Source organism: Rhopilema esculentum, chromosome 18, assembly GCF_057945365.1.
Source record: "Rhopilema esculentum isolate cy_ngs chromosome 18, ASM5794536v1, whole genome shotgun sequence".
Classification (NCBI taxonomy): Eukaryota; Metazoa; Cnidaria; class Scyphozoa; order Rhizostomeae; family Rhizostomatidae; genus Rhopilema; species Rhopilema esculentum.
The window spans coordinates 2,248,015-2,260,412 of record NC_142832.1 but is presented as its reverse complement, the minus strand read 5'-3'; the positions used below and the strand labels follow the sequence as shown (position 1 = coordinate 2,260,412).

At 35.6% G+C, this 12,398-nt stretch overlaps 2 protein-coding genes across 4 annotated transcripts in view; both read left to right on the top strand.

The window, feature by feature from the left end:
• LOC135680753 (uncharacterized) overlaps positions 1–12,398 on the top strand; it is a 42,918-nt gene that overhangs the window by 22,486 nt on the left and 8,034 nt on the right. The window lies entirely within an intron of this gene.
• LOC148958057 (ras-like protein RAS1) lies at positions 314–12,389 on the top strand. The gene is made up of 10 exons (XM_089113712.1): positions 314–641; positions 4,396–4,444; positions 4,968–4,996; positions 5,400–5,449; positions 5,816–5,850; positions 6,456–6,558; positions 6,812–6,851; positions 7,791–7,909; positions 8,580–8,621; positions 9,785–12,389. The coding sequence occupies exons 1-10, from the start codon at positions 599–601 to the stop codon at positions 9,851–9,853; spliced, it is 579 nt and encodes a 192-aa protein (XP_088969838.1). The 5' UTR covers positions 314–598; the 3' UTR covers positions 9,854–12,389.

Here is a 12,398-nt window from a genome sequence, read left to right as displayed (position 1 = left end):
CCATAAACGAAAGGTGACTAATGTTAAGCCAGAATTTCGATCAACATTGTCACTTTATAGTCACCCACGGTTGAAACTCTGATGATTGTTGCAGTAAAAATAATTATGAAAATTTAACTTTGCCCCTATAATGGCTTGTAGTTTTAAACCAAATCAAAACGAATGTCGCTTTTATTTTGTAGATACGAAACATCCAAATGCAAGAGTTTTTTCGGAACAAATTTTGACAGAGAGAGTGGTGAATAGATCCATTGGTTGATAATGCCCCTCCCAAAGAAGTCTGGTTCTAGTTAGTATGGGTCCAATTCACGTGCTAATTGGTCAACAGAATTAGAATTATATAAAGGCCAACTCTTGTTCAGCATAAATAGGGCGTACAGCAAGAAATTTTGATTGCAACAAACAAAGAGTGAGAAGGAGGGCGTATATTTTGTTATTTTTTACTTCACTGGGTAAATATTTAAATTCGGTCGTCGATAGCGGAGGAAACCCTGTCTACCACACTTCATTGTGTCATAAAACGCTGGTTGGGCTGGGATAGGCCCACATGAAATCCAAGCAAAACGATTGTCCGCACATCGAAGTTAACTAGTGCAAGATGTCTGCAGATCCGTCGAAATACAAGATGGTTGTTGTAGGAGGTACGATTTGAAAATTTCAACATCCTCCATTGAACATATGTTGCCTCGTGTTTTCCATGAGATCATCTTTCGTGACAAGAATTGTCCGGGTTTTGCCGGGGTAGGCCTAAATTGTGTCATCTGTCGGATAACTTTACTTTGGTGGCAATCTGCAGTTAAGATTGTTTCCGTTATTTATCAAAACTCTACCGCAGATTCCTGATTTATCTCAGGTTTTAAAGTTTTGCTGTTCTTGTTTGTATCCTTGGTTCAAAGTTAATTTCGCAGTTTTCAGCGCTCACATATGTTTTAATAACGCCGGTTTCTTAGCTTTTCTCGAGCTCGGCTTGTAACTATGGTTTCTTTATTTATATTTTTGTATCACTCTTACTCCCACTGACAATGTTTCTTAATGATTTAAAGTCTTCTAGATGATTTACTGATGACAGAAGAAACAGCCAAAGCTAAATAGGGCATTTATTAAAATTTGCTTTTTTCCTCTGCATAAAAAAATCTTCAACTGAAACACCCATCTAGTTGCATATAACTACTTGATTATAAGTATTTTGTCCGAAAATAACCAACTACTAACAAGTACAATTTTTCATATCAGAGAGAAGACTTCTGAACTGTATTGTGTGATAAATATAGGAATATTTTTAAATTCAATTAATGAAGACCAATCTTGCCAAGGATACCACAGATTGCAAATTAGGGCTTTTATGCCACGTTTTCATGAAATTTACCGGATATTTACCATAAGAAATATAAAAAAATTATTGAAAGGTAGCTGTCCAATGTAGCAATGAATATAATATATAGGTAGCTTTGGTTTAAAATTAAGTGTCATAAGTCAGAAATTGCTTAAAAAAATACTGACAAAGTCTTGGATCATTAAAATATATTTCCACTCTCCCCCTTGAGAAAAGTTTGCTGACTAAAAACTAAAAAGTGGCACTGGCGGTTTGGAAGTTTGTTTTTTGTGTGACTTTAAAATACTTAGATACAAAACTGTCAATGTTCTTCTGGGACGTGGAAGAAGTAGTGTTAGCAAGCAGAAATTGAATAGCAAGACTTGAGCCATTTGGCATTCATGTATAGCCCTGTTTCTTTCAAATACATTAAGTTTTGCTTGCTGGTATTATGTTTAAGATGAAGGCAATATAGGCCCCAGGCACATGATGCAAACCCACACAAATTATGATTGACAGCAGTTCTCTTTATGAAGATGAATCATCTCTAATTCATATGTGAACTAGCAAATGTCATACACCTATGCATTTGCTTACATGTACAGAACAATCCCCCAAAGATGCCTGGAGCAATATTGTAAACAAAGAAAATATTTAATACTAAAAGTAAAGGAGGCTAAAATGCAATTCATCACGTTACCTTTAAAGATATTTTTAGCTAGCAGTTTATTTTATGCAGCCTGATATAAGCTTAAAAATGCCCCCTTTATCTGTTCAAGTTTTCAAATAAATTAAGATCTAAAGTTATCTGAGGACTGTATGTATATTATGATGAATCATTGTTTAAGGTAATGACTTAATAGTTGATTGTTGCAAACAATATATATTCATAATTTATTCTAATTCTTCTCATGTTATAAGAAAAATTCTCCTCAAAGCCTCTGTGAGCTCTGAACTAAGAGTAAACTGAATTTTACAGAAAATGAAAATACATATTTTGGTGAAACAAGTTGGCTGATTGATTTTGCACATATGCAGATAGGAATTATTGTACTCTCAAACTTTGACCCAGAAATTGCCCCTTTCATGTTTTTGCAAAGGCCTGTCTTGGCTGATAGAAAGACAAGTATTTATATTATGAATATTAATTAGAATCTCTAATCTGTTGTGAATTATTGAAAAGTTGGAGCTCCTATGGGACCTGATAGGCAGTGGCATGAATTGGCTGTGCGTCTCGTGAATTTTAAGGAGCTTCACTTGTCTCTAAGAATATGGTTTTTAGCTAACACAGTGGTACAACTGGTTTTTATTTCTGTCACCTTTTCAGGGTACAGCCACCTCAAATTTAGTAGTTCTTGAGAATTTATATTGGAAATAGCTTCTCTACAACTTACTTCGTCTAAGTTAGTTATCTTGCTTGGTCAAACAGTGACCCAGTAAAATGAAACTGAACTAGGTTGTGTCTGATGTTGTCTGGGTAATGAGATATAGGTGAATTGACCCTGGCTCTAAGTATTGAAACAAAAAGTATGTAGGGTATTTCATGGCTGTCTGAAGTATTTTAATTGAGTGCGATGTAAAATTTCAGTTACTGTTGTGCTTCAAGCCTCAGACTTTAAGGTGAATTTGTTGAATCGGGGTGTTTTTTAAATGATGAGTAACTTTGCCTCACTTAGATTTCCTTGATAATGCAGAGAAGTTTCAAAGTGTTAATTGCTTTCGTGCCAAGACATCCTTGCCGAACTATTGAATTTCTAAGATCACTAACAAGGATATCTGCATAGTTTTCTTTACAACATCATTACTGCTAGATTCTAATTGAAAGCAGGTGTGTTTGACAGAAGCATTAAGTTTGAAAAAAATCTGAGTTTTCTGTGTTCAGCATTATTGTTTTGGAAGTCTGGGAGGGTAGCGACCTTTATAATTTTTATAACATCCACCAACATAAAACAATGAAACATAATAATGACAAGTAACAGTTAAATTTAGAGATTTAATATTTGTAGCACAAAGCATAAATGTTGTGTTGCAATAAAGGGATACAATTAAATGGTAATTATGATTGTTTATCTGAGGTAATACAATTCCAAACTTCCCAATGGAAATTTGAAGACAGTAATATCTTGTCCACTTTTCTTGCAGGACTTGGCCCCCTTTCCATCACAAATTGTAAAATCTGTTCAAAATAATAAATTTCTTATCAATGCTTATGCCAATGACAAGTTAAGACTGATTATTTATAAAATAGTGAGTGAATTTATTGCAAAACATAGCTTTTGTAATAACCTCAGCAACAAGTTTGATATGCTCAACTCCCTCTTTTTGTCTCCTCTTTAGTGAGCTTTTTATGTCAGAGATTTTAAGCTGACTTATTTTGTTTTTCATAGTATCTATGGTTGAATGACCACTCAGTAATAGTTCGATAACTTTTCTATCTGTCAACATTTACCTTGATTGTTTGAAAAGCAGTATAAATGCTTCAAGTTTTCTTTAAATTTCTTCATGGAAAAGCCCTCTAAAAAACTTTTTTATTTTTGTAAGAGGCATCTTTTTGAGGTTAACTTTCCCAAAGGCTGCTTTTTTGCAATTTTGATCCAATCACAGTCTCTAAATACTGTGATGTATAATTACTTGCAATAGCTATTTTGACACCAATAATGTGAAAAAGTGAAATTTTGACACCAAGTTTTAGTGAGAACCGACATGCCAACTTGTACCAAAGAAAGTTACACTGAATGTTGAGCTAAATGCTTTTTGAACGTGTTAAGTCTAGTCTCACAATTTATTTTTTCAAAGAGTGAGAGTGAAAGATTTCACCTAACGATGTATGGAGCAAAGTCCTTAGTCCATGGTCCTTAACAAAATGAGTTAGTGTGAGTAATTGTCATATCTCCGAAGGCTTCACATACAGCAACTTGTGAAATCAATAATGTTGTAAAAAATAGGTATTCTAGGTATTTTTACAATAAGTAGTGAAATAACATAAAAGAAAGGAAACATTTCTGTACTGTTGCAGAGTAGATGTTGTTTATTTCGGCTCCAGAAGATTAGTTAAGTTGCCTATGGTTGTTCGTTTTTTTCAGCTGGAGGTGTTGGAAAGAGTGCATTAACAATCCAGCTGATACAGAACCAGTAAGTTTGGTGCATTTTATGTTTAATAGAATGATAACCATTGCCCCCTTGCTGCCTGTGAGAATCAAGAATAGAAATTTTATGTGGCAGTGAGATTATGACATGGCCTTTTTGAATAACTAGAGAAAGCACTTACCTGTTAGAAATGAATATAACTGCTTCTTTTGGCACCAATATTGACTATTATTAACAATTAAGCGTCCATAATGAAGTTTAGAAGACATCCACACACCTTATTTATCTTGTTTGTCATTCCAGTTAGTTTGATATGCATGTTATTTGGCTATTCTAGATTCCCTGTCAAGTTTTATGCAAGGTTTAAAATATATCTTTAATGTTTTTTGAGATTGACAGAATTTAACTATGAAATGTTGTTCTTTTCAAAGTATGTTTTGAGGCGTGCTCATCTTCAGCCAAATTGAAAATTTTACATGTGACAGAATCTTCATTCTAAAGAAACAATCTACTTTGAACTTTTAAAATTCATTTATTGTGTTTGATTTATTATTTTTCTTTTGAATAGCTTTGTAGAAGACTATGATCCAACTATTGGTAAGAAATTACTTTTAACATGAATCAACACAACTTAATTTTCTTTTATTGGTTTTTACCTGTCAAGGTAAAACTTCAGGTTGTGGTTTGTCATGCAACCTTATTAACAATGTCTTAATAACTAATAATTGTTTACTACTTAGTCACCCAACATAGGTTTTAAGACACTGAGAAGCTATTCTTGTCAAGCAGTGTGCTGGTCATTCCTCTAAATTTGACCACACCTCTTAATTCTTATTTCCTAGAATTGCAGGGAGGTGGCATCACCCCTCACTCTAAGTGTAGGTTTGTCATGTAAGTGACTCCAATCACAAAACTGTAGTTATGTTGCCTGCAACCCTAGCCACTGAGCCATCCTTGCACTTATGTCTCGGTTCGTAAATATCATATTCTGTTGTTGTAGAGGACTCCTACATCAAGCAAGTTGTTGTTGATAGTGAAATATGCATTTTGGTAAGTATGGATATATTTCTGTTTTCTCCAATGGATCTTCTTCATATGGCAAAGCTTTTTATAAATGTACCACAAATATGATCCATCTACTCTAAAATGTGAACAGTTTTTTGACAGTACAGAACTTGAAAATGGTTTTGTAAAAGGTGGTAATTTTTCTTTAGACACACGGCACTAATTGGTCAACTATACCGGCCTTGTGCTTGTGTTTGTTGGCCTATTTCGATCCACTACTTGGTAATTTTGTTGTTTAGTAGGGCCAACTTACCTAAGATTATTCAAGGTTTAAATAGAAAGGAATATGACCAATAATTTTGTTCCAAGGACAACAGATATCTCTTAATTCTAATGTTTGGTATGTTTTAGGATATTCTGGATACAGCTGGCCAAGAAGAGTATAGGTACAAAAACTACTATTCTGTTCGAAATTTCTTCTTGGTAGTTCCAATGTTATTTGCAATGATTCTCCGCCAAAATTAATTCCTAAGGATACTGGATGATACCTATCCAAGTCTTTTGTATATCATTTTTGGTAGTAAAGCAAGCTATAATGTGCTCTTAAACGCGAGAATAACAGAGTTCGCAACACCAAGATTGTGGCTTCAAAAGTAAGACCTTTAAAACTTGCAAATGATCATGACTCCAAGAGATAGAAGTTCCGCTTCTTATTTCATACCATCAGTTTCCAACACTACAGATTTGCTCTTTCCCATCTTGATCTTTCTATATGCACCACAGTCTAAGTTTTCAAGGAATTGAAGCCTTGTTTATCTAAACATTGCACGAAATGGCTGGAAAATTGCACACTTAGTATATTGGCAATGTTTCCGCTATTTTGTGCCATCTTGAAAGTACCAAAGGCCTTGTTTATGGAATATTAGGGTTCCTGAAGAAAGGAAAGCCGAATTAATTTTATGCCGTACTTAACTAATACTTTGAAGATTTTTGTAGTCTGTGTGATTTTGTTTCGAAAGCCTGAAAAGCATCTTTCTTCTTACTTTTCAAGCGCAATGAGGGAGCATTACATGCGTACAGGAGAAGGTTTCCTGTGTGTTTTTGCTGTTACGAGTAAGAAGTCTTTCCAAGAAATTGACACTTACAGGACACAGGTGTGTATAATTTCTTCCCTGCCCAAACATGGATCGTTGTTCGTAGCTCGTTTCGTAGCGCGAGAAGGCCTTCCCCCTACCCTCTGTATAAATGTAGTTTCTATCATGGCCCAGCGTTATTTATTTTAGATAGTATATTGAAAAATCTTCCGTTATGAAGACACTGGCTGTTTTCCTTTAAAAGGGAAATTGATAATGACGTCATATTTTATGTTTTTTGAATTAGCTAATGCGTCTCATTCTTTTCAAATAGGCATTACGGGTGAAGGATGCCGAGAAAGTCCCTATGGTTTGTAAGTATCTTGCCAGAGTTTTGTTACATTTAATACCTTGAAGGGAATAAATTGATATTTGGAAACGACATTCCCAAGGTGTAAAATGTATTTTAGTGTTCGTTTCCTTTCCAAGTCAGTTTGTGACTTACTTGACAAAAGATTACGTGGTATAAGGACAAATTTGATTGGACAGAATGCTAGGGACTGCAGAAGCGCGCCCCCCCCCCCCCAGATTACGTTCAAAGCTGTACTAAAAGCAAAATTAGAATTATCTTGCTTTAAGCGTTTTGCATGTTGAGCCCCTCAAAATATTTAGCCCTCCAAGCCCGTAATATACTCCGCGGCCACTCTCTGTATTCGGATGAATTCATATCTTTATGATAAATAATCCCTCCAGAGAACCAATTCAAGCAGTGTCTTTTTAATGCCTCTTCGATGATATTGATTGCCACCATTCTAAAATAGGATACGTCAATGTTCCTTGCAAATTGATAATATCTTACCAAACTGAGAGCTGTGCAAACATTAACTACATGAAAATGCCAAGAAAGAAACAAAATTGAAAGTTTTCATTCATCGCATCTTTTGTAGATAGTGTCAGCTTCTGAGCTCATTAGGAACATAGAAAAATGTAGAATTCTTAGCCTTAATATATAAGTTGTAATTTAACTTTCCTTGGATTATACTTTTTTGTATTATCCATTAAAAAGTTACAATACATAAATACAAGCTACGCTACTTACAAATTTACTTTACAATACTACTCGGACGATACCCCGAGGAGCAAAAGACTATGACCACCCCGGGGCCATAGACACATAGTTAAAAAAAACACTGTCAAAGGACGTTACCGTTGTCAAGGTTTTCATGGAATCGTGAATAAAAGTAATAATAACAGATAAAATTGTACATATCAGATTTTCATGTTGGTATAATTGTTTATTTTGCATTCTGTAGTGGTTGGAAACAAAGTTGATCTTCCTAAACGAGATGTGAGCACAAAGGAGGCTCAAGATGTGTCTAACAATTATGGCATACCTTATGTAGAAACCTCTGCCAAAACGAGGCAAGGCGTGGTAAGGTTGTTTTCTTCTTTGCAGTCCTTGTTTGCCATTTAGAGGCCTATTTCAAGGCAAGGTAAACACAGTTGAGTTTTATTCCGTGTTGAGATTGGGCTTTCGTTTACTTGTGGTTGTTACCAAGGGTGAGTTTATTTATCAACAGCCCGAAGAGCTCCGTGCAGTTCTATGTTTAATCAGCGTGTGCAGCCCACAATAGGGTGAAATTTCAACCCGAGTTTACGAAGAGAGTTGGGCTAGTTGAGGGCTGAGATTTTCCGTGTAAAGGATGACATCCTGATGTTTTTAACCAGACTTAAATTGATCTACTTGAATTAATGATGACCAGACTTAAATCTTGAATTGATCTTGAAGTGAATATTGGAGAAAAGTAAAATGGGTCTGTATTTGCGTTTTAAATTAATCAGGGGCAGTTTTTCTTGTTACGATGTTGATTAAAATTAAGATCGTGTCGGGGGCTAGAAAAATAAGGGAATCTATTTAACAGTCCCTTTTTGGCAGCAATGTACTCATCCTAGAAACCTCTACCTATTGAAGTTGCTGTTTGGTTTATTGATTCCCCTACTAATGTTTCCTAAGATCAACCTTCGACGTTTTCTATTGCCATTTTATCTGCATCATTCCCTGCAAACTCTTGTACTTATATTTCAATATTATGATTGTTTAGGAAGAAGCATTTTTCACGCTGGTCAGGGAAATTTGGACCGACGTAAGTTTTGGGGTTATTCAATTTCTTGCCTAACTCTGCACATTTTTGCTCAGTCAACATAAACAGCCCTGATTCTGTTAAGCTTTATAGTTCTTTTAAAATTCAGAATTTTTAGAAATAGATATTTGTTACGTCATCATTTGAGAACTCTATATGCCAGAAGGAAGAGATGTCGAATAGGCCGTCCGCCGGATTCAGGGAATATTGTGATTAAATAACAACAGTAAACAGTAGTCAGGAACCGCCCAAAACAGTGAAAACGACCTAATATTAAGGATCAGTGTGATCATCGTTTGACCTTTGGTATCAGTCTATTGTTTTACATAGAGAGTTGGAGGGGTGAATTTTCGGTTTTATAAGACTGGTAGAAAAATTTCCTCCTTTTGAATCCTTAATATTTGATGTGTTTGGTAGTGTTGTATGTGCTGCCTTTCGTTTAAAATCTTGTAGACGGTTCGACTGAAATAGTTTTAAATCAAAATTTCAATACCACGATGGAATGGTCTGCGAAATTTCAGCTGGATGCTTTTCCCAGTGATAGGTTGCAATATAAAATATACAATAATCTTTTAATGATAGTTACAATAAAAAAACTGTTATTTGGTCAGCTTTATCCTGTCAGCTATGAAGCTAAGCTCAAATATAGCGACAGAAAGGTATTGAATAGGTCAGAACGGTTCTAGCAATCGAATTGGTATTGTTATGTCTTCTTTTATTATTCATTTCTATTCCTATAATGGATACTATATGATTTATGTTGATAAGTATTTTCCTGAGCATAGAGCCCCCTTCAACGAGGCTACTAGGGGTGCCAAATTACTAAGATAGGCCTGTACAGGAAGTGCTGGTGTTTTAGTGATTCAATTTCGCTTGTGACGAAGTAGAATTCAAAAGAAATAGCGAAAATCGAACGCATTATATCCTGAAAGAGTGGCCAAAGATGAATGAGATTATGTATAAATCATGTCTTAAATTTCGCCAATAAGAGTGACAACATTATCCAACATCGAAAGATAGGCTTGATAAATTTCCTTCGGTTGCCTGCTTCATTTCTCATGATGTTCACTAACCAGCATGATTATGTACCGTAAGAGATGGATCTGGAACTGTTTAGCTATCGTATTAGAAAACCACCATATTGTTAGCTTTTCTTTTTCTTTTAGCGTAAACGCCAAGAAACCCAGAAGAAACACGAGGTGAAAAAGTCAAGATTTAAGTGCGTTGTATTGTAGAAAAGGGGATGTATCGCTAGTATGAATTATGGATCTCTTTTTAACATATGGTGCTTTAGGGTTACGTTGCTAGGCATGTCTTGTTTGTAAGTATTAGCCTCTGTTGGACGATGCTTCCAATGGGGTTATAAATAGAAACCGATCGATTGCGTCCAGAGTTTTAGCTTGCTAGAGCAATTTATGGCGTGCTTTGGCAAATATCGAGCTAAATCCCTTCATCTTTGGAAAACACTATTTCTTTCCACGACCTTTGTCAGGTATAATTTGGGGAAGAAAGCAAAATTTCAGGATCTTTGTCAGGGTACTTCTTTAGAGATCGTCTTTTGTAAATGGTTTTCGGAATAGCCTAGGATTTGATTCATATTGATCAATGAACAAGTATAGATTTTTCTCAGATGCTGGTAAAGAACTCTTTTTCAAATAGTTAAAAAAGCTTTCCTTTTTTGCTGACTTTCAACGCTAAAGAGCTAGCACTGAAGCTAATATCGCTCAAAGTTGCTTTTCCCCAGCCGAAATATCATAAACATTATTTACCTAGGTAATATTTATGCTTTGAGCTCAAGGACGTCAACCCCCGCTAATGTAGCTTTTATGACATACACCCTTCTTGGAAATAGATTTAGACCAGGGGGCTTATAAGTATCTCGATTGTTTGTATTGGTTTCCAGCGTTATTGAATATCAGATCGCTTGATTGATTGATTGCTTAATTGATTGACTGATTGTTTCAATGATCGATCGATCGACCAGACAGATGATCGATAGATGATCAGTTATCGTTGCTATGTTACAATCTTGGCTGGAGCCGTTGAGAAAAAACTTCCAAACACGTGTCAGGTGAGCATCTACCCACGCCTTCCCCTATTCAAAGTTTGGGTTTACAACCTTTAATCCTTTAATAGCAGAAATATCAATATTGAGCCGAGGGAAGGGTGGAGATGGGGTAAAAAAACTCAACATGATCTGTCCAAGATTGTAACTTGTGTTTGATATATGTGATAGCCTGTGCACCCGATTTTACATTAACTGGCCATCTCGGGCAGAATTTTGAAATGGGGTTTTTTCAGAAATCTAAGTCTTCGTCACTTAGTAGATTTAAATTTTCTTTGTTGATTGAGAGGTAGGTGAGAATTCTTCAGGTAAATTTTGAATTGTCTTTATTGTCACCACGAGTGCAATTACCGGTATTGCAAGTAAAGTGTGTGCGGAAATTTCTGTGAGCCCTTGTCAGCCTTTAGTCGAATTGTTACTGTCGTGACAGAGGAATTATTTATCATGGATCTCAATGAATTTTATTCGAAAATTTATAGCATTGAAGTTTAACTTTTGCTTATGAGATGTTTCGATGGAATTCTAGTGTAGATCTGTTAAATTCTAGTGTAGATTCAGGCTTGAGGAAAATGTTGTGATAAATTCGTAACGCAGAAATCACTTGCTAAAAACTTCTGATAATTCCCCCGGACCATCGCAGCTTTTCTGTCCAGCTCTTTGCTCAACTAAAACATTTTATAATATATATTCATGCGACAGTGGCTTTTCTCATTGTTTTCTTAGGTCATTTCCTCACTTTTTTAATGGTCATAAGTTATGTCATACCAATAATATCACACCATACCCTAATGTTAAGACTATTCTCTGCTATCTATCCCCCAAAAGCCATTCTCCGCAGTCATTAGTCCATATGTCTTGTTTAGCTGTCCGATGTGCTGCTAAAAGTCCTTGCAGTCAGGGACAGTCATCCTTTCTATCCAGCAACCCATTTCTTTTCGCCTGGGGTCAAGCATGTATGCAAGCACAGGCCCGACTGCATATTCGTAAATCGTGTCTTGCACTTTGCGAGGACTAGTCGCTAGCGATTGCTAGCGAATTTTCCTGGTTAATTAATGAATGTTTTACGTACATGTAGTATTTGCCCGAATTTGCTATTGTAAGAATTTGAATACATTTGTCAGTCTTTAAGTTTCTCTGCATTGTAGCGAAGATAGATACTTTCCTGCATTTTGTATGTAGTTCATAATACTAGAATAACTTGGCTAATTATAGTTATTCCTGATATAAGTTAGGTAGTTTCTTCAACTTTGAGCCAAGATGTGTCTTGTGGATACCGTATCCCTGTCAAGATATACGATACCGTACCTCCGTCTATCAAGTGCCAAAACGTATTTATGTGAGAACTGGCCTTTTGTATTTAGTGTCATGTTTAACTCCTCAGAAAGATTTTTCCAGGGGGACTGGATTTGGATTTTAGGCCTTGCTAATAACAAGCTGTTTTCGCAATTTTTGACGACATAGTTTATTACTTCTTGGTACTTCTGGTTCATGCTTCCTTTGCTCAAAGCTCGTTGAATGTGAAATTAAACTTAGCCATATTACAAGCTCGGCCATCGAGCCAAACATCAGTTCTAGTTTTGAATACTTTCCCCTGCGTAAAGTTGTCAGCAGTCTATACTGATTAAGACTTAACATTCTTATTCAATATTCATGTTGAATCAGAACCAAAAATGGAATTTTTAAAATGGCTAGTGAACTGATTTTGCTGAGATCAA

Bases quoted from the DNA above. Each gene is read 5' to 3' on its own strand.
- LOC148958057 (XM_089113712.1), top strand. From the start codon at position 599: ATGTCTGCAGATCCGTCGAAATACAAGATGGTTGTTGTAGGAG. The intron at 4,445-4,967 runs GTAAGTTTGGTG...TCTTTTGAATAG, and splicing joins ATCCAGCTGATACAGAACCA to CTTTGTAGAAGACTATGATC. The intron at 6,559-6,811 runs GTGTGTATAATT...CTTTTCAAATAG, and splicing joins TTGACACTTACAGGACACAG to GCATTACGGGTGAAGGATGC.